This window comes from Sylvia atricapilla, chromosome 14 (genome assembly GCF_009819655.1).
Source record: "Sylvia atricapilla isolate bSylAtr1 chromosome 14, bSylAtr1.pri, whole genome shotgun sequence".
Classification (NCBI taxonomy): domain Eukaryota; kingdom Metazoa; phylum Chordata; class Aves; order Passeriformes; family Sylviidae; genus Sylvia; species Sylvia atricapilla.
The window spans coordinates 12,083,335-12,105,849 of NC_089153.1; the positions used below are offsets into that span (position 1 = coordinate 12,083,335).

The 22,515-nt window shown below is 55.7% G+C and overlaps 1 protein-coding gene across 3 annotated transcripts in view; it reads right to left on the reverse strand.

The window, feature by feature from the left end:
* CAMK2A (calcium/calmodulin dependent protein kinase II alpha) overlaps positions 1 to 22,515 on the reverse strand; it is a 34,105-nt gene that overhangs the window by 6,715 nt on the left and 4,875 nt on the right. For 2 of the 3 annotated variants that reach the window (XM_066329176.1, XM_066329174.1), the window contains exons 2-15: positions 21,569 to 21,663; positions 18,637 to 18,696; positions 14,977 to 15,031; positions 14,665 to 14,730; positions 13,100 to 13,172; positions 12,630 to 12,732; positions 12,053 to 12,136; positions 11,392 to 11,486; positions 10,886 to 11,008; positions 10,079 to 10,162; positions 8,707 to 8,749; positions 6,999 to 7,039; positions 2,393 to 2,425; positions 1,258 to 1,306 (exon numbers count right to left, since the gene is read on the reverse strand). In XM_066329176.1, the coding sequence (XP_066185273.1) occupies positions 1,258 to 1,306; positions 2,393 to 2,425; positions 6,999 to 7,039; positions 8,707 to 8,749; positions 10,079 to 10,162; positions 10,886 to 11,008; positions 11,392 to 11,486; positions 12,053 to 12,136; positions 12,630 to 12,732; positions 13,100 to 13,172; positions 14,665 to 14,730; positions 14,977 to 15,031; positions 18,637 to 18,696; positions 21,569 to 21,663 (1,004 nt within the window). The remainder of the gene's footprint in view (positions 1 to 1,257; positions 1,307 to 2,392; positions 2,426 to 6,998; positions 7,040 to 8,706; positions 8,750 to 10,078; positions 10,163 to 10,885; positions 11,009 to 11,391; positions 11,487 to 12,052; positions 12,137 to 12,629; positions 12,733 to 13,099; positions 13,173 to 14,664; positions 14,731 to 14,976; positions 15,032 to 18,636; positions 18,697 to 21,568; positions 21,664 to 22,515) is intronic. The other variant, XM_066329175.1, reaches the window with a different exon arrangement.

The following is a 22,515-nucleotide window of genomic DNA, read 5'->3' on the forward strand; positions in this document are numbered from 1 at the left end:
ACCAGAAATAGGTGCTGGTGTTACCATACTGGTGAGAGATCTTTGTCTCATCAGAAACAGACCACAGGATGTGGTGGGACTTTGGAAACTGTATGGGGAAAAAGCAGGAGAGCAACTGGGGAGAGAGAGGTTCAAGAGGAAAAGGGCTCTTCATCTCCTGATTTTCAAAGTCGGGGCAAAACTGAAAATGCCTGTAATTTCCTAAAAAGCCGAAATGTTAATCACCAAGTGGGAAGCTACCCGCAGCCCAAAAACTGGGACAGGCTGGTCTTGGCTGAAATGCTGTGCTAAGCTGGGACCTTCTACCCCAGGAACTCACAGCAGAGGCCAGCTAGGGCAAGTTAGACCAAGGATGGTCTCACCTCCTTCTGAAATGGGAGGAGAGGGTCTCAGAAAGGAGGAGAACAGGTGAGTGACATGTGCAACCACCCCAGGAGATACAAGAAGGGACCCTGCAAAGGGCACAGAACTGTGCAGCTGCTGCCAGAGATTCCAGGCCCTACTGGTTCATCCGAGAAGGGATGGGCTGCAAGAGCAGCTTTGGGGCTCCCAGGGATGCAGGAGGAGCTGTCAGAGATAACCCCAGGCTTATCAACAAGCTCTGCTTCAAACGCAAATTGGCATCATGCTTGACTTTTTTTCCTTTGCATTGTGATCAATGAAAGAAGAGGCAGCGTGTTCCTAGGAGTTGTTCAGAAAGGCAAGGGAACCCTACCACTTCCTGAGCACCACCTGCCTCCACATCCAGGCTCGAGGAACCCCTCTCCAGGAGGACAAATTGTCCCATTAGCTCCCATGTCAGGCCAAAGTCCATCTTGCTTTGTGAAATCACTTCATGGAGAGACTTTACAAATTAACACCAATAAATTATTCCCTGGGTTATTCTTAGAAAGCTGCCTCTGGCAGGCAGGCGGGTGGCAGACAGGAATTTCCCCTGGAGGCTTTTCCCAAAGGGACACTTATTTTAAAAGAGCAGCCAGGCTGCTGTCCCTGCAGATTTCTGCCATTTCCACACCTGCTTTCAGGGAACATCCCTGTTCATGGGAGCGCCTCACTCCTCACCAGCAGTGCCCCAGCTGCTCATGTCAGCAACCCGACAGCGAAACCACCTGAGGAGTTAAAGCAGTTTCTGAGGGGCCCTGAGGCAGCTTGATGGTAGTGGTTTTTGCTGTGACAAATATCTCGTGAGGGGTGGCCAGACCCACAGGCACCCCTCCAAAACAACCTGCCCACTTTCCCACTTGTCCCCACTGGTACCTTTGGTGTCTTCGTCCTCAATGGTGGTGTTGGTGCTCTCCGAAGATTCCTGAGCAAAGAACAGAGAGGAGACACGGGGTGGTGAGAAGAGTCTTCTCCCCGTGGCAGATGGTGCTCGTGTGTTCGACAGCCCCCCGAGTCTGACCCCACAGCGCTCAACTGTGCCAACAGACAGAAACCAAGGAAAACGCCAGCAGGTCCAACCTGTCCTCAACCACAGCTCTAGGGCAGCACTGGCAGAGCCCTCCCTGACCTCCACTCCTTGTCGCCAAGGGCACAAGAGGTGGGCTGTGGAGGGTCTCGTAGGAACGGCGCTGCCTTTCCTACCGACACCTGTGGGGACAGAGATGGGGGCAGGTCCAGGGGCCATGTGGTGGGTTCCTAGGAGCGTTGCCGGAGGGGCAGGGAGAGGGGCTGTGCAGGGGTGGAAGACACCATGTTGACTGTACAATAAAGAGAGAGATGTACAAATTAACAGCGAGGAGGAGCTGGGATGAGAAAGAGGGGACTGTGCAGGAGTGAGAGAGACCACACTGACCGCAGAGTAGGGAGAGAAATGTACGATAAAACAGTGCTTCCAAGACCCACATGGACCACTGAAGGCTGAGACACAGCTCTTTCAAGAAACAGCTGAGCACTACACAGATTTGGGGGGAGAGGGGTACTGACCCCCATCTCTCTCCGGGAGCCTCATCAAGGCAACTCTGCTAGCGGAGCTAGAGCAATGGCTCTGCTAGCTCTTCCCAGCAGAGCCTTGCTTGTGTATTACCCAGAAGACCCCGATGTAGGTTGGCAAGGTGTCCCATGACCATACAGTCCCCGCAGAGGCATGGAAGGTGTTTCTCCAAGGCTCCTTGGACCGATGCAGCCTGCAGACCTGAGTCAGGAGAACTGGGAGAAACGGCATGAGAACCCATCAGCAAGAACCAGGGCTGGCTTCCCACCAGCTGGTGGCCAGCAAGGGCCTGCACCAACCCTGTTAATGGGGTTTGTGGGTGATACGGCTTTGAGGATGTTCCCTCCAACCCCGCTGTCCCTTCTTCCCTACCCCGAGGTAACTTCCAAAAACGGGGGAAGCTGGAACATGTGGAGAGGCCCAGCAATATTGGCATTTAGGAAGACGAAGGACACTCACCATTAACTGAACGCTGGAACTGGACTTTCTTTTCTGGAAAAACAAGGAGAAGAGATGGAACAGGAAGAGACACAGAGTGAGAAAGGCTGAGAGCAGCACATGAAAGGCAGCAGCTCCTGAGCCACCCTTCTTGGTCCTCATGGGCAAATGAAAGGCGCAGAGGGACTCGTTGCTCCTGTGGGGATGTGCTGCTGGCTGCAGTGTTGGTGGTGGCTCGCCAGCTCCCTCCCCACATTCCTGCCAGCACTTTTCTCTCCTGACCTGCCACAATCTCTGGGGTTGCTCATCCCAAGAACCTGGCCAGTCCAAAAGGGAATCTCCTAGGAGTCAATGACCACTCTGGTGGCCCACGGTCAGGCTGGCAAGCTCACAGGAACAGAAGTGGGATACTGAAAAGCTAAGGCAGCTTCACCACAGCCCTGTGCCCCGTGTGCATGCTGTACTGACTTCTCTGCATCTGCTCGGGGTGCGTCTGCTGATGGCACTGACTGGTGTGGAGACACTCCTCTAGCTTTGAAACTAGACCAGTCCTAAGCTGGCTGGTTTAAGGCCAGCAAGGCGTTAAGGCCTCAAGGCAGCCCCACAGCGTGGGAAGCAGTCCTGAGCACAGCTCCAGTACTTTAAATCAGGACTCCAAAGAGAAGACATGCCCATTTATCTCCATCTTTGATTACTACCACTAGGCTTTAAGGTTTTTGGGTAGGATCACCCCCTATCCACTCTTCTGCCTGCAATCCCAAACTACTTCTGGACTCTCCTTCCTTACTGTACTCTGCTCCCTGTCTCCATCTTTAATTTAGCTAGGAGACAGGGGGACATGCATGCTGACCTCATCATACCCTTTCTGCACCTCTGGCTCCCAGGGAATGAATCCCAGTGTGCGTCAGAGAATACCAACGTGCAGAAATCACAATATGCAGTGCCAAATGACAAAGTGCTGTACCAGCATATTTAACAAGGCACCAGCTGTGCCTGCTCTGCAGAGGGAAGAGCACACACACCGCAAATCTCTTGGAAAAGTCCATGGAGTAACCCATTAGGGTGTGTGGGTGGACTACAGCATAAAAACTGATGATATCCATTCCCCCTCATTGCTCCTTTCACATCCTAACTGGCTCCCACCAGCATCCTCAGTGAGTTTCCCCTCTACTACTGCTGCTTTCCCCTTCCTCACTGGGTTGTAGAATCATGGAATCACAGAATGGTTTGGATAGGAAGGGACCTTAAAGAACATCCAGTTCCTAGACCAGGTTGCTCAGAGCCACATCTAACCTGGCTTGAACACTTCCAGCAATGGGGCACCCACAGCTTCTCTGAGCAATCTGTCTCAGTGCCTCAACACTTTCACAACAAATAATTTCTTCCTTAGAGCCAATCTAAACCTGCCCTCTATCTGTATGAAGCCATTCCCCCTTGTTCTATCACTCCATGCTCTTGTCCAAAGTCTCTCTCCAGCACTCCTGTAACCCCTTTAGGCACTGGGCCATCTGTCAACTCTTGCCCTTCCTTCACCAAAAAAGCCCCATGTCCTAAAGGGCAGAGTGAGCTGTGGTATTTTGTCAGGAACCTCACGGAGAAAGGGAGCCACTGGAGCTGGGCTGTTGCAGGAAGGACTGACAGCTTCTGCTACCCAAGGACGTGAGACGGGGCAGCAAACTGCAGAAGTTTCAGACGCAACAGAATGCAACACAAAGCAGTGACCGCGTCGAGTCTGGACATACAGGGACAGGATGCAACACGGGGCAGTGAGCTCATCAGCTTAGGACGGGACAGGATGTGACATGGGGCAGTGATTCCATCAGTTTACAATGGGACGAGATGTGACACTACACAGGGCAGTGAAAGTATCATAGCTGCTGGGACCAGAGGACCTCCCACGGATCCCAGAGTGGGGCTCAAGGGGGATTTCTGGTCCCAGGAATGCTTTTAGTAGGTGAGGAACCTCCTCAGGAGGGTGAATTTTGAGCCCTCTGAGTCTGGGCTGGCACCGTGCTGGTGTTGGAGGGCTGTGCAGACAAGCCAGAGGGCAGCTCCAGCTGCCTGCTGCCCGCCATCACGGCTTTGGGCAGGAAAGGCAGGGGTGGCTGCCTGAGATCTGCCTGCTCTTGTGGGGATGTCTAGTCCAGCACATTACTCCAAGTGGGTACACAACTCTTCTGACAGTGACCCACACCACGTGGCCCCACTCTGAACAGGCAGCACCATTCTCTTTCCACCGTGCCAACCACTCAAGGCAGGCTTCCAGATTCCTACCTTGCTTTTCCAGCCCGTTAAAGAAGCTAACACTGCTCAGCAGTGTCCTAACATCTGCTGGTTGCCCAGTGGGCCATTAGAGCTTCACCCACAACACCCAGCCTCCCCATGCCCCCCTGAATGAGTTATGCTGCAGGTTCCCCCAGGCTGAGCATGGGAATGAGAAGTGGGGATGGTTATGCTGAAGGTGGATAATGCAAGGAAGCTGTTGGGAGTGAGCTTGTCTCTACCTTGTCTTCTCCTCCCGCACCTTTCTGGCCATATAGCCAAGCTGTCTCCCCTTTACTTGTTGAAAAGAGGGCAATAAAAAAGCAAATTCATTCTCAGAGCTTGTCCACACTGTGCAGATGAGTGCTGGTGGGTAGATTGCACTTGGAATGAAACCTCATGATCTGCTCCCTTCTCACCAGTGAGGGCTGATGGCTGGGGATGCAAACCAGCCTCTCTGATCCCACTCTGAAACCCGACTCTCCTCACTGAGTTTCAGTGAAGAGCTAGAAGGCTGTTGACCCAAACAAGCTATTTTGCTACCATAGGAAGTGCCTCTTTTCCCAGGATAATACCTGCCCTCAAAGCTCCTTTGAAGTCCAACAGGGAGCATCATTAGCAAGTTGGGCTGGCAAATGGTTGTCTACCACAATACAGAAATTTAAAGCTGTCCCTTTCAGCTGGAAAATTAGATTCAGGACTGTGCCTGATGAAGCCTCTTCATCCAGCAATCTCTCCTTTAATAGCTTAAAAATGCATCTTCTTTTTGGTCTCCCCTGTGCTCCAGCAACTTGTATCAAGTCAGCTCTACCTGTGGTGTCACATCTTAAGTGACTCTCAGAAGCAACAGGGACTTCAGAGCAGCACAGGACAAACCAGCAGTGGCTGGCACATGGGGTGTTGTGACTACCATGGGATCTGCCAACACCAGCCCTATTAATTCTGTCCTCGGAGCCTCATGATATCCTGACAGCCCAAAGCAGTGTCCTCTCAGACTCATCCAGGCCATCAGCTTCATGCTGCAGAATAACACTGCATGGCCAGAATGGTCTCTTGTGGAGCTGAGCCCAGGTTTGGAGGGTTGTGCGTGGTCTCAGTCCTTTCAGGCTTCTCCTGTCCCAGCTGCTGGGTCTGGCAAGAGTGAGAGAAACACACACCATCCCTAGACCTCCGGCTTCACCAACCATTCATACTGAGGAAGGAAGGAGCTGGCTGAGGGCTCTGCTCTTCCAAAACCCTGCACCCATCACAGCCCAACAGTTGGGTCCCTGCAAAACGGCAGGAGAAGGTTCTGTAGTTTCTCCCAGCAAAGGACCTCTATGGAGGAAGGAGAGTGGCCACACTTCAGTCGGGCTCCCAAAGCTCTGCCTGACGATGGAGGATGTCACCACGATGAAGGATGTCACCACGCCAGCTCTCCCTTGCTGAGTGATCCATTGTATTCATGAAGGGAACAGGTAAGGAGAGAAAGACCCTCGCATGGACCATTCCTTCCTGCAGGAGGAGTTTGACAGAGCTCAATAACCACTGCTATCCACCACATCTCCACGTCACCAGAAACAGCAGAAATTTGCTGCCTCCTGGAGCTGCCTTGTCCTGGAGCAGAGCTGTGGCCCCATGTCGGAGGGGCTGATGAACCTGCAGGCACTGCAGCCCAAGAAACAAGATCCACCAAGCACCAGCTTGTTTTTAGAGCATCACCAAGCCATTCACTCTGTCGAAGCATCACCATGTTTCTTTGCTGTCTGCACTGGGCACAGGGGAAAAGCAGCACTGCCAAGGGGGTTAAAAACACCCATGTGTCACCCAGCAGGACACCAGCCCTTGGGACAGGATGGGACAGGAATTGGGACCAGTCTCACCAGCTGCAGCAGAACCTCGATGATGAGTGAGCAGGAGATGAGGCTACCCATCCCGCTAGATAGCTGCTGTTAGAGCCATGGGCTGCAAAGCTGCCTCCTCCTGTCCCCTGTCCTGGTCCAGCCTCTGCCTCTCCCCCTTCCTGGGGGCAGCAAGGGACAAATGCATCTTGCCGGCAATGAAACAGCAGCGGGTTCCCGCAGTGCACCCTCCAGCACCAGCCCACTCCCCTCGCCCGCTGCGCTGCACAGCCTCCTGCGCGCTGCCTGTCCTGGCAGGAGCCCAGGCGGCGGCACGGGGACACACCGGGACAGCCGAGCCGACAGCTGCCCTTTAAAGCGCAGGGTGTCGCAGGGACCGCGGGCGCGGCGCGGAGACCACAGCACGGAGACCCCCAGCGCCAGCAGGGCACGGGAACGCTCACCGCCGGCACGGCACAGAGAGCCCCAGCACCGCCCCGCCGGCACAGGGGCAAGGCAGCGGAGGGCACCGGGGCTGAGCTTACCTTCACGCCGTCATTCTTCTTGTTGCCACCACTTTTGCCTCCTGGAGAGAGGAGGAAGGAGATTAGCAGAGCCAGGCAGGGCACGAAGACCAGGAGGGCGAGGATGAGCAGCATGGTGCCGGGTGCCAGGGCGGCGGGACCCCCAGGGCTCGTCTTCTCTCCAGCAATCACCGGTGCAACCCGTGGCAGCTCAGGGGCGACCTTGCCAGCGCTGTCCTGTCCTACCCCAGTGGCTCTTGGCCAGGGGCATGACCCGTGTCCTAACGTCACGCCAAGACCCTGGGGCGGCAGGAGGGGGCCGGCAGGGCTGCCCGGCAGAGGCGGGCTCTGGCCGGGCGCTGCTGTTGACCCGGCGTGGTGCGATGTGGAGGAATGGGCTGCCCGCCTGCCGCCCTCTAATTTTAGCCCCATGCTGCCGGGATCATGTGCTGCCGGCCCGCCGGCCCGACAGCTGCGAGCCCGCATTTTGACAAGGATGAAAAGCAGGCGCCTTGCCCTGTGCCCACCCACCGCTGCCGACACTGCCCCAGCCCCGCGGGCTGCAGAAGCCACCCCGCAGCCCCAGCGCAGGCCGGGGTCGGTGCCTGTCGCCCACCAGCCCTGCCGTGGGGGGCCCGGTTGGCCCTTGGGGCCGTGCGGGGGACGGGCAGCACCGGGAGAGATGCTTTGGAACTTCCTGCCGTTTGGTGCTTCCCGCCCGCCTCTCCCGGCGTGGGGCCTGACACCGGATCCCGCCAGCTGCTGGACTCCTCCAGCGCCCGCCACGAAGTGCTAAATGTATCAGCACGATCCCCCCACGACAAATGCAGATACCAGCCCTGGCCACAGCCCTCTGCCCTGGCACCCCTGCCCACCTGCTACACCTGGCACTCGGGGAGCGTCAGTGAAGCGCCCTGAAACACCCAAGTAACCCCAAACAGCTGCCACCAGCCAGCTCAGCAGCGTGCGGGGCTCGGCTGGTGTGTCCCAGCCCCGGCACCGCTGCAGGGCCGTCCCCAGCGCTGGGGAGGGCTGGAGGTGACAGCGGGCGGGTGAGCTCTGCAGTCGCATGGCTCCGTTTGGTTCCACGCCGGGGGAATCGCCTGTGAAATCCCATATGCAGTGAGGTGTCCCCAGAGGGAACAGCTCTCATGGGGGCTTTTGGTGCACGGGCTGGGCTGCCATGCTCGGTGCTGTCGCCATGGCAGCCCTCGGGATGTAGGGAGGCAGGAAGATCGTGGGGAAGCCTGCAAGGATTAGCACCCACCTGCCTGGGGAGAGACCTGTGAGATCCTGCTGCCATCTGCCTGCAGTGGCACCAGGGGCCTTTCCCTACTCCCGATGCAGAGGATGCTCTCCCTGAGCCACAAACATCCCCAGGATGTCACAAAACCAGCTGCTTAAGCTCTGCTCTCCCCAGCACCCACATCCCCATCCCTGCACAAGCCAGATAATTGGGTGCCTACAAACCTCCAAACCCTAAAGCATTGTGGATCACTGAGCCTCAACCACACACTTTTTCTCTTGCATCTCATGCCAGCAGTCTGCCTGGAGGTGCCAGGTGACCTCTCCTGGAGAAGCACCCAAAGCCACACATCCCCAGAGACACAACAAGGCTGCAACCTCAGCCTCTCTGTGACTCGAGGCAAAGCCAGCTCTCCAGGGACCCTACAGGTTTGCCCTGGGTATCCTGTAAGACAAGAAGATGAGTCCCAGAGACAGCACCTACCGGAGAAGTTCCTGGTGGCCAACATGGTGGTGAGAATGGCTCCCTGAAAGACAAGGAAAGCAGAAGGAAAGAGTGTGCTGGACCCTGGCCCCCTGCACCCTGCTGCTCCCCCCCTCCCTGGGGGAGGAAAGCCCTGCTCAGCACCTGTCCCCCAGCCACTGGAAGGAAGGAAACTTGCCCACGGACTGATATTCTCTTCCTGCCATCAAAAGCAGCTCTCAGTACCTGACTCCATATCCCCAGCACCATGGCATTGGGTTGCATTCTCCAAAACTGCCTTCCCTCTGAGATTAAAGGGATATTAAATATCTGCAGGGCACTTTTCAGTCTCACACTACCCTGTCCTAGATGAAGCAGAACCCCACTGACTGGGGCTGGCAGCTGGCAACAAGGGGACCCACTGGGAGTGGAACTGGATTTAATTGTGACTAAAGCTGTGCCAGCTCAGAGCAGCAGGGCAGGGATTGCTCATGGGAGCCACGCAAAGATCACCACCACAAAACAACATTTGTAAAAATCCTTCTCCTTTTCCAGCTGAGTCTACTAACTAGTTGCTAAGTGTATAATGAGATTACTTTGGACTAATTGCTTACAGTAATGGATTACTATTTTGAAGCGTATGCCTGAACTAATTTGATTACTTGTCTAGCTGAAAAGTAATAATAGTTTATAGCCAGTTTCTTTGCTTGATAATCTTGTTAGTAGCCTGCAGCTGTACTGCTCTGTGCCATGCTGTGTTCAGGCCTGCAGCGCTGATGGCTCCGGCTGTGGCACAGACCAGCCTCACCCCGCTCTGCAGGAGGCACTGTGATTTCCAGAGTTCATTCCCAGCACCCTGCTGCCAGCTGAGGCTGAGCAGCACCCAGGAGATGGGTGCCTCAGGGACGTGCTCAAGCTGGAGATGGAGATTGCAGAGAGGTCTAGGCTGTGGTGCATGGCAGCATCGGAGAAGGGAGAGGCTGTGAGGCTGCTGGGTTGGGTGAGTTTTTTGTCTGTCTGTGGATCACTTTCTTTCTTGGCTGCAAAGTGCCTTGGCCATCAGGCAAAGGGTCTTACTGTGCCTCTCAGGCCCATGTCCAGCCCCAGAAAGAAGCTATCTTGACACTGGCTCCAGTGGAAAAGTCCTCACCCCAGTGTCCAGTGTTGACTCAGTGCTTTCCTTCAACCTGGCTTTCTTTGAGCAGCTGGAAAGCCCAGCTAGGTGAAGCTGTCACCTCGCTCAGTCTCTTTCCCCTTCTTCACAATGGGGGCCCGCAAATGCCCGTCACCCCCACACCAGTGCCCATGGACACCACCCTGTCGTTTCCCACCCAGGGAACAAGCCCACCAAGGACCTGATGGTGCATTTAGCAGCCAGCTTGGACAGAGTTACCTTCAGCTTCCTCCGGGCATTGAACTTCTTCAGACAGTCCACCGTCTCCTGCCTGTGCATGCATGACGCCACGGTGGCACGGTGCTGGAGGGAGAGAGAGCTGGCTCAGAGCAGTGCTGAGGGGAAGGGGCTCCCCAGCCTGGCTCTCACATGTTCACACACGTGTATGATCTCCCATGGCCAAGGCACAGGCCAGAGCTGGCTGCAGCAGCAGATAAAAATTTAATGGGCAGTGGGAGATGGAAGCTTTGGAGTCAGCAGGATCTGCTCTGGTGGTGGGGGTGCGTGGAGAACTGGCTGCCCCCTGAGTTAACCCTTTGACTGACCAGCCATGTTTAGCAATGTGCTCAGGGTTTGCACGTGTGTGGTTAAGCCCACAGATTCCTCCTGCCTTTATGATCTGATTCAGAGTGAGAACCAGCAGCTGAAACAGTGGGATGCAGCGAAGGGTGGAGGGATTGCTGCTGGGGTGCATGGATGGATAAACACGAGCCTACTCCCATTGCCTCTGAAGAAAGCACAGCGTGACACTGAGAAATCAGCCTGTCCCCACCAGGGCAGGGAGCATGCATGTGCCTCCCATCACCAGGTCCCCCAGGAACATGCTGTTTACATTCACAAGCTTTTTTCCTGCTGTAAAACCTCAGGGGAAATGCTGCTGTGAGAGCGTTGGGTGGAACCATGCCAGGAAACCATCTTCCCGGAATGGAGAGAAGAGCTGGCAGCACTTCTGATAACAAGTGATGCCCAATGAGATGGCCCCCACTTGCAAATCCCCACATCTCTCTACCTTCACCCCCAACTCACCGATATCCAGGGGTGCTTCAGAGCCTCCGCTGCCGTGATGCGCTTGGATGGGTTTATGGTCAGCATCTTGTTGATGAGATCTTTTGCTTCAGGAGTGACCGTGTCCCACTCAGGGGAGGGGAACTGCCAAATCAAAGGGACAAGGGTGAGAGAAGGCAGAGATCCTCTCTGCACTTGGGTTGCTTCTCCTGCAGCTTGGGACAGGTTGGAGAAATGGTAGCCACTGGAAAGAGCTGCCAGATAGGAAACCAAAGAGCAGGAGTGGAAGAAAATGTTGGAAGGCTTGGGACAAGACTTGTATCTCCCACAGAGTGGCCCTGAAATATGTCAGTGTGTGCCTGGGCATGGCAGTGAGGCCAACAATCTGCAACCAGGGCAGAAGAAAGTACTTGTTCCCATCTGTCTGAACTTGTCTTGGTTGCTCTTGTAGAGCAGCAGGCTGCGAGGCAGGGACAGCAGGAGAGAAAGGAGACTGTGAATCCGGGCAGCAAGACAAACCCACTCACATCATAAGCTCCAGCCTTGATCTGCTGGTAGAGTCGGTGTTGGTCTTCATCCCAAAAGGGTGGGTACCCAACCAGCAGGATGTAGAGGATGACACCTGCCCAGGAGAGGAGATGGGATCAGTGGGAGAGAATTCATTACTGGAGGCAGAAGCACACACAGCCTGAGGACTGGTGAAACTCAAGTAGAGAAACAAAAATTAGGGAAACATGAAGATTTGCTCGCTGTTTAAAGAGCAAAAGGCTTGTTGGTGGCTCCAGTTCAGCACCTGGAGGGGTTCAAGGCTCTGGCAGCCACCTTGCAGAGCCCAAAGTGGGTGTCCTGGCAGGGGTGGGTGATGCCTCCTGCCCATCGTGGATGGAAAAAGGCTCCCCTATGGCTGCAACTGCACGGAGGCATTGCCTAACTCCACCAGCACCACAGGGAAAAGAGGCAGCATCTCGCCTGACTGGGAGCTTTGGGTACATAACAAGGGGGGTGATCCTTCAGAGAAGTATGCCACTGCATTGGGAGAGAGTGTGTTGCCACATCCTGGGTAAATCTCCACGCTGAGATGCGACTGGCACTGCAATTTGGGACATGCTGGATGAACAGCCTGCCTCATCCCGCCCAGCCCAGCTCAGCCCAGCCCGCTGCCGGCATTCCAGCTCCGCTCTGACTTACCGCAAGCCCACAGATCCACGGCTTTGCCATACGGGTCCTTGCGGAGCACCTCGGGGGACAGGTATCCCGGGGTGCCGGCGAAACCTGGGACAGAGAGCCCGTCACTCCGGCCGTCAGGCAGCCCCTGTCCCCGCACGGCTCAGCAGCACGGACTGCTCCCCGGCCGGGCACAGCGAGAGCCGGGAGTGCTGCCACATCCCGACCCGGTGGGACAGACAGCCTCCTTCCAGACACCTCTGTGCCTCCTGAGGGCAGAGCAAACTCTGCTTTTCTGCCACTGCCAAACTCCAGATGGTGCCTAAGGCTGGAATGTTCCGCTGTGCACTTGGAGCGCTTGGAAGAGGCTTTCCCCTACTGGTCTGCCCCTGTCGCCGGCTTGTCCATCTCAGCAGGACACCTCGGTGACCCGCAGAGCCCCTGTGGAGCTGTTTGCTCCACATCAGCTCATCCACAGTGCTTGCGGGGCTGGTGCTGCTGGGATTCTGGCAGAACCCCGGGGTCATGGTCCTGGAGCCGCCCTGAACTAAGATGCCAAGGAGGGCTGGAGGAGAGCCCACCTCAGGCCAGTCCTACTCACCAAACCACGCTTGCTGGTCCCCCTCCACCTCGATGGCGAGGCCAAAGTCAGCCAGTTTGACGGCAGCACCCTTCAGCTTGGATGCCAACAGCAGGTTCTCGGGCTGCAGAAGGAGATGGGGGTTGGAGAGGGGTGAAAACCCCTCAGGGGCTCTGCTTTTGGCAGGGGGAGCTTCCCAGCACAGCGGAGAGGAAGCTCTGGATGTGCTCCCTAACTGCTTTGTCCCGCTCTTTGTTCTTTTGTCCCTGGAACCTTGGGGGATAACAGACTGCAAAGACCTCCCTACCCCACCTCCCTTGAGTCATTTCACTCCGGAGCTGGTTTTTGCTCTGTGGGTTTCCTGCAGCCCTACACGTGTTCCTCGCTGCTGTTTCAGCAGCCCTGAAGGACTCCGGGCATTGTTCCACGGTACTTTGCATCACAGATGGGGTCCCCTGTCCTCCCACGGGCACTCTCCCTGCAGCTCCTACCTTCAGATCCCGGTGAACCACCCCCATCTGGTGGCAGTGCAGGACGGCCTCCAGGATCTGCTGGATGCAGTGGCTGTGGGAGAGAGGAGACAGCTCACACAAGTGGCCGGAGAGGCAGAGTTTTGTCAGACTCTTCTGTTCTGCTGCATTTCACCCCTCTCCCCATCACGCTTCCCATCAGCAGCCCTGCAGCACAGCTCAGCATCCCCCTCCACCAGAACCCACACACCTGTGGGAGCAGTTCCAACCCAGTAAGAACCCAACAGAGCTTTTGGACACCAAGTAATGGTGAGCAGGAGCTTAGGGGACACAGCTGAGCCTGTAGGGACCCCACAGGAGTAGTGAGGAGCAACAGTGGAACCACAACACCAGCAAAGATTTGGTCTCCAAACCCAGGCAGAGCAGATGTGCTCTGTGCAACCTTTGCTCCAGCTCCATTTCCCTGCTCTCCTCTAATGCAGGTGGCTCTGCTGCGTCTGCTTGCTTTGTGTCTAGTTCATTACATTCCAGCTCTGCTGTGTGCAGGAGACAGGAAGGGAAAAAGACAGAGGCACTGATCGCTTCTGCTCCAAAGCAGCTTGTGTGCAAGGCAGAAGGTCTTTATTTACATGTATTTTATTTTATTTGTATGACACTAATAAGTGGATGGGTTGTAAGTGGATTCAGTGCAGGCAGCCCATTAAATGAGATTGTTTTTTTGCCTAGAAATAAAGGATATTTCCGTGCAGAGAGGCAGTGTAGAGTTTTCACCACCTTGGACATACATACAGGCTATGCTTAGCCTGGGGGCAAAGCCAAGAGGCACGGTGATATCTGGAGACTGGAGAGGGCCAGATCATGTCCCCTCAAAAGAATGAGACTAATACTGTCCCCTAGATAAGCTTCAGGGACCAAAGGGGTGGCTGAACTGGCTCTGCAGAAGGTACCTGGAAAGTGCCAGTGGGAGTATGGGAGGGAGCAGAGCTCCAGCACAGCCTGTCTTGACTGCTCCTCCTCAGTGCTTTCAAGTGGCAAATGGCAGAGAAACACTTGCAGATGGCTGGAATGCAGCTCCCAGGGGAAGGAGTGACATCTGCAGGGTGTCTGTGCTATCATGGCCCTGACTGGCCACCAGCCTGGTGCTGGGTTTCCTCCCTGCCAGCCTGGGGAGCCCTGGTGCCCCCAGACCAGGGAGCCCCCAACACCCTGTTCATTTACAGTGAGGTCAGATGTTGGCTATCCCAACATCCTGGGGAATGAGGATGCTGTGGGCAATGGCAGGGAGCCATCTGATTCAAAGTGGAAACCAGTCCTATGGCAGCACATGCACTTCTTGGCACAGGAGTTGAGTGAGTTAGAAAGAGCATTTCGGGTGGGTTTTTTTTTTCTTTTTTCTTTTTTTTTTTTTTTTTTTGCACCACAGTTCTGGTTTATGAGTATGTGTTGCAGAGTGGCTGTAAAACACCTCCCAGTACAGAATGAGCTGGTGCTGCAGGAAGCCAGTCATGTAGGACCCTGGGGAGGGAGCAGCTTGTGGGAGAAGGGGACACTTGGACACCTCCTGTCCCCTCCTCAGCCTGGCTCACCTGGCATCCGCTTCGCTGTAGTACTCCCTGGCCACAATGTCCTCAAACAGCTCCCCGCCGGTGACCCTGCAGAGAACAGGGGGAACTGGATTGACTGACAGCACCCTCAGCCCTGGAAAGCCCCCCAAAAACGTCACTGCACCATGCATGGTAGGAGAACTGGGGGTGACCCGCCCTCTGCCCAGCTTGGGGGACCCGAGTTTGGTTCAAACCCAGCCTGCAGAAGGGGCTCAGGTGAGGTGGAGGTCACATCACTCTGCGGGAAGCACAGAGCTGCCCCTGGGTTAGGGGATGCAGTGAACCATTACTCACAGGTCAAATATCAGGTAGTGGTGTCCCTCTTCAGAGATGCTGTCGTGGAGCCTCACTGCAGCAGAGACAGAAGGGTTATGGGGTACACCTGGCTCCCACCCTGCTCCCTGGGAATGCCTTTGCTCCCCTTTGGGCACGAGCAGGAGCTGAGGAAAGGCACAGCAGGGCTATTTCTCTAGCAATTGCCACTGGCTGGGTGGGGGACCCCAGCCATGACCCCAGCCTGAGGCAGTTGTGCAAGGCTCAAAGATCACATCCAAATCGGGGACTGCCCCGGGGCTGCTCCTGGCCAGGGTTCCAGGCAGCTGCTGGGCTATCTTGGGCACTGGGCAGGCTGCAGGCATGGGTGTCCCCAGTCTCGTCAGGAGAATTGCCCAAGCAGAGTGAGAGCTCAGCAGGGAGCTGAGCTGACAACTCTGGCACCCACTGGGCTTTTTTATTTTCTGCTCATGACCTTCCTTTTCTCCTTGGGAATCTCCACAGGATGAATTTCCCCATCTCCTGTTGCCCTGTCCCATTCAGCATACCCCTTGCCAGGTACAAACCCGTCACCCTGCAGCTGCATGCTGGTTATTCAGGCTCTGATCCCTGCTCACACTTAGCAGGCAGGTGTGCAGCAAGGGGACAGGCACAGAAGCAGGTAGGGTGGATAAACAGAGACTTGTCCAGCATCCTCTGTCCCCCATCTCGTATTTTGTTTGATTCCCTTGAGGCTATGAATATTTAATGCTCCCTCTCTCACACCTGGTTTCAGGCTGATACAACTTTCAGCATATTTGAGAATGTTGGGAATCAGGGAGGAAAAAAGAAACATTCAGGTGAGAGATTTTGTGGGAGTTTTTACTCCTAGCCCCTTTTACTGCATCTAAATCAGCTGAGCCCTGTATGGAAACATCCTCCAGACTCAGTGTGAGCCAGGGGAGATAACAACCCCAGCAGCGAGCACAGACACTGCACTGTGTCACTCTTATCTGCCAGGCCAGCAATCACCACTTTGCTGGTCCTTTTCCTGTCTCCAAGCTCTGTGGGCCAATCCAGCAGCTGCCAAGCGCATGTTGCCAGCAGCGTCAGCTCACCTGGCCAGGGCACAGAGCAAACAAGGTCCAGTGGGCTGGTCAGTATCTTTTCTGTCTCTCTTTTGGTCTTGACTACTGACACAATTTGCTCATCTTATTCCCCAATTATCCCTCCCCACTGCTGGCCTCTGCAGACATCCCCTGTGCTTCAACATCTGTGTCTGCTCCGTTTTTCTCCAACATACAGCCCCAGCTTTTCTGCCTTCCTCTGCTGGAAGAAACATATTTCCTCCCGTTTCATCTCGCCTGGGAGGGATTTGAGGGTATCACTCCTGCAATCCCACAGAAGCCAAAGTCTTCTCAGGGGGATTAGGTGAGTTTGGTGTGGATAGGGCCAGCATAACCATAAGCATATGGTCCGGATACATTCCCTGCTTGGGGAAGTCCCAAAGCCTGTGGCTGCCAGGAGCCAAGAAGGTGTAAGAGGGAGCAGCTGCTCTAAATATAGCTGGATCCTACAAGTATCTGTTACTGACCATAGTCAGAGAGCTCCATGCTGGCCAAACCGCTCCAGCTCAGAGCTGAGAGCCAAGGTAGGAGCAGGACACAGCTTCAGGAATGAGAATCAAAGTACCAGGGGTTCAACCTCCAGAGCAAGGTGCAGCCAAAGTTTTCCCAATAAAGCAAGACTTCCCTGAATGGAAACAACTCTCCCTAGTATATCACCCAGTGCTGTGGATGTGCTGTAGGTTCCTGGGGCTGCCCTTCACTGCCCGTGCACAGCTTTCCACGTGAGGCTCTCCAGCAGGCACAGTGCAGAGCACAGGTTGGCTCCTTGAGCGACTGCAGCACGTCATTCTCATGGGAGATGGAAGGAGCCCACTTTGCTGCAGGGAATAAGTAAGGGGACAGCAAAGCCCTGGGCAGCCGGGGTGCTACTCCCTGGGCAGGGCCGGACAGGGCTGTTTTGCCTCCTCTTCCTCACGCCAGGCTGCTCTGCAGTGGCACCGCTCGCTCCAGCTCCTGTGTGGGTACGGAGCCGCCTTTGCTGCACGGAAGGGAAGCTGCGAGCCCAAGTTTCCAGGCAGCAGGAGCAGTGGAGGGGGGTGAAAGGAAAGAGGGTGTGGGGTGGGGGGTGGAGAAGAGCCTCCTGAGTATAAATAGCAGCAGATTGGGTTTGTTAGCATCTCATGCTGTTAACCCCTTCCAGCCTTTGCGGCTCTGAACCTGCCAGGTTACAGCCAGACAGCGAGGGGTTGTGTAGGGACAGGGGACAAGGACAGGGACAGGTGAGGTGTTTTGGTCCTCAGAGACCTTGCCAGCCCCATGGGAAGGTGATGGAGAGGGAAGGGTGGAAGACAGTGGTGGGAAAGATCTGTGGCCAAGCCGGGAACCTGGGGAACCTGCAGGTGCCATCCTGCAGGTCTCATGCAGTGAGTTCCTCCGGGTTTAATATTTCTTCCTATTCAAACACTTCGCACTGTGTTTCCTTCAGACCGCAGCAATCCCAGCATGTCTTTTGGTGCAAAGAGGAGGCAGGACGCCCCGAGGGACCCCTGCAGGACAGCTCCTGGTCCTGCTGGAGCAGAGGCTGGGGAATGCTGCAGGGTCCGGCGCCCCGACAATGAAAGGGGGACCTGTCACGCAGCCGTGTGCCCGAGACAGATGGAAGCTGACAGTCTTTTTTGGAACTGAAATATTTATGGGACAGGAGCCACACGGCTCGTCCCAGTGGCCCCGGATCTAGCTCCCTGGATCTGCTGCAGCAGCTCCTGGGGAAGGATGGATCCAGGTCACCGGAGCAGTGAGGGGGCCAGGGAGGAGCTCAGCCACAGGGGAACCCTCCCAGCTCCCGACTGTGGGTTGAGAGGGCTGCAGAAACCACCAAAGGCTTTCCCCAAAGCTGCAGGATCTCACTGGGATTGGTACATCCTGGGGTACAGCAGAGGGAAGAGGGAGTTCATCCAGACCATCCTCAGAGGGATCAAGAACCTGCATCAGCATCACATCCAGGATGGAGTTTGGGAATTTTTATTTTTTTTTTTTACTGCAGTTTTTTCCCCTCCTCTCTCTCTCTCTCTCTCTCTCCTTCTGGCCTATTTTTGTCTTTTGCAGGGGCTCAGGAGTTTTCCTGAAACAGCTTTTCCGAAGGAGGCTACTTTCAGATGGACGGTCGGTGGGAAAGTCTTCGCTTCCCCCCCGCCATCGCTCCTCCCACACGCCCCGCGCTGCTGCTGCTGCTGCTCCGAGCTGCAGCCGCTTTTTGGAGCATGCAGAGGAATACGGCACCCGAGCGGGGGGAGAGCAGTAAAAATAGCCTCTTGCAGCCTCCCGGGGCTCTGCTTCTCCCGGAGGGAGCTATGGCCAAGTGGGTTAGTCTGGACCTACTTCAGTCCCCCTATGCCCAGTGGGGGCCTTTTTTCCCCATGACCCCGTTTGAAGATGGTGTTTCCCATGAGGAAGAGGAGGGATGGCTCTGCAGATCAACCAGGCAGGATGGCACCGAGCCCTTCTCAGCCTCTGGGACAAACTGTCCATGCTGCTGCAGACAGGGCTGGGTTATGGATGGAGACCCCCTGGCTGGGACATGGGAGAGCAAGTGGGCAGCAGAGCCAGGTATGGAGCATCACCAGGGTGCACTCACCAATGTTGGGGTGCTTCAGGAGACGGCAGATCCGGGCTTCTCGTTCCAGCTTCTGGTGATCTGAAAGAGGCAGCGGCCCTAAATTAGGATCTGAGGAAGGGAATCAGCGGCTCTCAGAGGAGATGTTGGCGCAGGAAACCTGGGGGGTCAGAGCAGCTTTTTTTTTTTTTTTTTTTTTTTCCTAGAGTTACAGATTTTGGGATAAGTTCAGCATCAGAGCCCAATGGGCACTATCCCAGCACAGATGCAGTTTCTGGCTAAGCCCCTCAGGCACTTATGCCTTGGGCAATCTTTGGTTTGGAATGATCCCTTGCTCTCCCCTCTCCCTTCTCTTTGCTGAACAATCTCTGATCACCTCCCAAATATCCTGGATTTGTCTGGGTTATCCTTGCTGGCAGCGCTGTTCCTTTTTCTCCTATTCATCCAGGCACAAGGCAATCAGCCAGGACATTTCTGGCCCCACACGGTACAATTTGAGCAATTGAAGGCAGAGTGAACCAGTGAGAGGTGTCAGGATGAAATGGAGCTATGGGCTTCACTCCCCCTTGCCATCGTCAGCCATTCCACACCGGGGATTTGCTCTCCTACACTGCAGAACCCCATCTCGGAACTGGTGCCTGTCTCCAAACAGGAAGCACAGGTCCCACTCCCCAGCTTTCAGCAGGTTTGGGGATGTGAGACAACAGAGCTCTGGGCAAAATAAGTTGAGCTGAGCCAAAAAATCCTCCGCCCTGGGACAGCTCAGAATGAATCTGCAAATCATTTTGTTTCTTCCTCTGCGCTTCTCTCCTTGCTCGCACCTGACCCAGCCACCCTGCGTGGAGGTGCCTGACTGGAGGCATTTTGTGCAGGAGCTCAGCAGCCAGGACAAGCGAGGATATAATTAGGGCTGCTGTCTCTCAGTGCTATCACTGTTACCTTGCAGGTTCACACCCCAGAGTCTCGCTCTGCATCAAACCAAACCTGGGCGTCTCCAACCGCTGAGACGTGAAAGCGAAGCAGCCCCTTCTCTGTGGGGCTGCAGCCTTCCCCAGAGCCCAGTGTCCTGTCCCAGAGGCACCCTGGGGCTTGAGGTGAGTTTTGCAGCCTGTACTCTGTGAGCTGAAGGCTGAGATAACCTTGGTGGCCTCATTCAGCTCCCCACATTGTTTCCCCTGATGGGTGACAACATTCCCAGGGTGGGACAGGGTGACAAGGAGAGGTTGGAGTTCAAGCTGTTCTCACAGCTAAAGTCCATTGTGGGGTAGATGATGGGGATGGGATGGAGGGACAGTGTGACCAGCGGGGCAAGCACTTCTCTGGGGAGGTGGATTACAGCCTCTCCTACCCCACAAACCCAGCTCCTGCACACACCCAAACCCCATTTTTCTTCCAGAATCTCCACCATCTCTCCTCCTGACCCCCTGTGTTGACAGCCAGGAGGATGTCTAAGGAAACAGACCATGACTGGGGATGTTTTACAGCTTCTCTCACCTTCATCCCACTTCTCTCCTTCCTGCCCTTTGTTTCTGGGGAAGCACCATCCTCCCTGCACTGCAGAAATGGGGGGTTCCAGACCATTAAAGTAACCCCAGTGAAGCTTCTCCAGGGGACGGGTGGGCGCTGCAGGGCCAGCACAAAACCCCAGGAGAGAAAGGAGAGGGGCAAACTGCCGGAGGAGGCGAGCGGAGGCAGAACGGAGCAAAGGGAAGGTGGCTCAATCTGCTGCTCCAGGCAGCCCTGAAAACTGGGAGGCGTTTGCCAGCTGGGGTACACGGGCAGGAGCCAAGGGCTGAGCCCAGCACTGCACACTCTGCCCAGAGCCCAGTCTTTGGCTTTGAAGGAAGAAAATCCCTGAAGAGGGGCAGGGGTCAGCGCTGGAGGACCTGAGGGGCTCAGTGCCGGTGCTGTGCCGCTTTGGCAGCACTGTGAGAGAGATACTGCGACACACTGGTTTAATTCCAGGTCAGAAAGGAGCTTGTCACTCTTTTCTGCATTTAAATTTTGCCTTCGGAGGTCAGCAGTGGAACTGGGAGAGACACCGAGGGAGGTTAATTAAACCCTCCTGGCAGGGTGCTTCCTCCCGGCACACATCCTGATTCCCGACAGCCAGGGAGGAGCCCGAGCGGGGACGTGGCATCTGCTGCCTCATCCTTTCAGTCCACCTCATCACCTCTGCCAGGTGCCTGGGGGCAGAGGGGTCCCTGGCCTGGGGCAAGGGCTGGTTGATGACTTCTGTGCTGGCTCATCTCAGCCTCACTCTGAGGAGCAGCCAGGATAGACTCACCGGGACAGACCGGCCAGCTCCTCCTCCAGCAGCAAACAGCCAATGTGCTCCACCAGAGCAGAGGGCAGCGAGGGGTGAGGGCCCATTTCCAGGTAGAAATGAAGTCAAACCCCCACCTGAAGGGCCGTTCCCCTTTCATTGGTGTCGGTATATGAGTAAGAAAACTTACAGACCCCAGAGCAGGGATGGGGCGTCAGCACGGGCCCTCTCAGAAAGTTATGCTCCCAAAATAACTGTGCCACCCTGCGCTCAAAGCTGGCAGTGGTCTGACTTGTTGCAAGGCTGTAACCATCATTTTGCTGCAATGTGTGTGCAGGGTGGTGGGGGGGTCTCAGGAACAGAAATGGGGTCCTCTGGCAGATTTGGGTCTGGGAGTTCCCCTGAGCCTTGGCACAGCCAGGCTGCAGATGCATCCATGTGACTGGATGGGATGTGGGGAGCAGCCACCAAGGCACCTCCTCGGGATGTTCACCCCATCCATCAAGGAGCTCAGTGTGTGCTGCAGCTGGGACAGGATGGGATGAGGAGGTTCCCATTGCAATCAAAGACCCCCTCACTTCAGTGCACACCAATGGCATCATCCCAGCACCATGCAGAGGGGACAAATTCCCCAGCACATGAGCCCTGCTCACCTCATGCCTTCCCTAAAACACCCTCAGTACTTACCTCGAGCAGAGAGCTTCTTGGTATTGATGATCTTGGCTGCATACTCTTGTCCTGCCAACACCTTCACACATCTCCGGACAATGGAGAAAGCACCCCTGGGAACAGAAGAAGCCAGAGGTGAACGGGCACAGCTCAGCCCTCAGGTGGCTGTGGGGTGGGGGACAGCCACAGCATGGGGACAAGGATGGGGACAGGTGCTGACTGGGGCAGGGACTCGGGCAAAACATGGAGAGATCTCAGCCAGCTTCCCTGCACTACTGTCCTTGAGGAATGATGAGAGGAGACCTAGAGATGAATGTGGATTTCTCCCCTCCGTGCTCCTCTGGGACACCCCAGGCCCCGTGCACTTTTCCTCCTCTTCCTCCTGGCTTGGCCCTACCTGTTGCCAGGAGGGAAGGGGCAGTGATTTACTGGGGGCACTGGTTCCCAAGGGAAACTGTGATGGCTGCAGCTGCCACGTAGCTCTTGGCCACTTCAGTCTGTGTGGCTCTGCCTGTTCTAGACCTTTCAGTCACAGCAGGACTTGGCAGCTGTGACTATAACCAGATTCCCCTCCCTGCAAAAACTGGGCAGGCACAGCCCAGGGGACCTTGTGAGGATGGAGTCCAGCTGGACAGGGATGGATGCTGTTGCACCTTGCACACGCATGAGCCAACGTGCAAAGCTCTCCTGGGGTCTGGGAGGTGAGCGAGTACAAATGCTTGAGACACTTAAAGACTCCTGTCTGCCCTGGTACCCCACAGCTCAAGTCCTGCCCGCTCATGGCACTGCCGGTGCCGGCACAATGCTGGGAGCTGCAGCACTGCAATCACACACACTTGCACTCTCCAGCCCTGCTGAGCACAACCTTTGTGCCAGGTTCCCTTTCCTGCCAAACCTCTCCAATCGCTAAAATAACAACTATCAAAAGCGATCCCACCTCCTGCCCCACCTTCCCCCACTCCCCT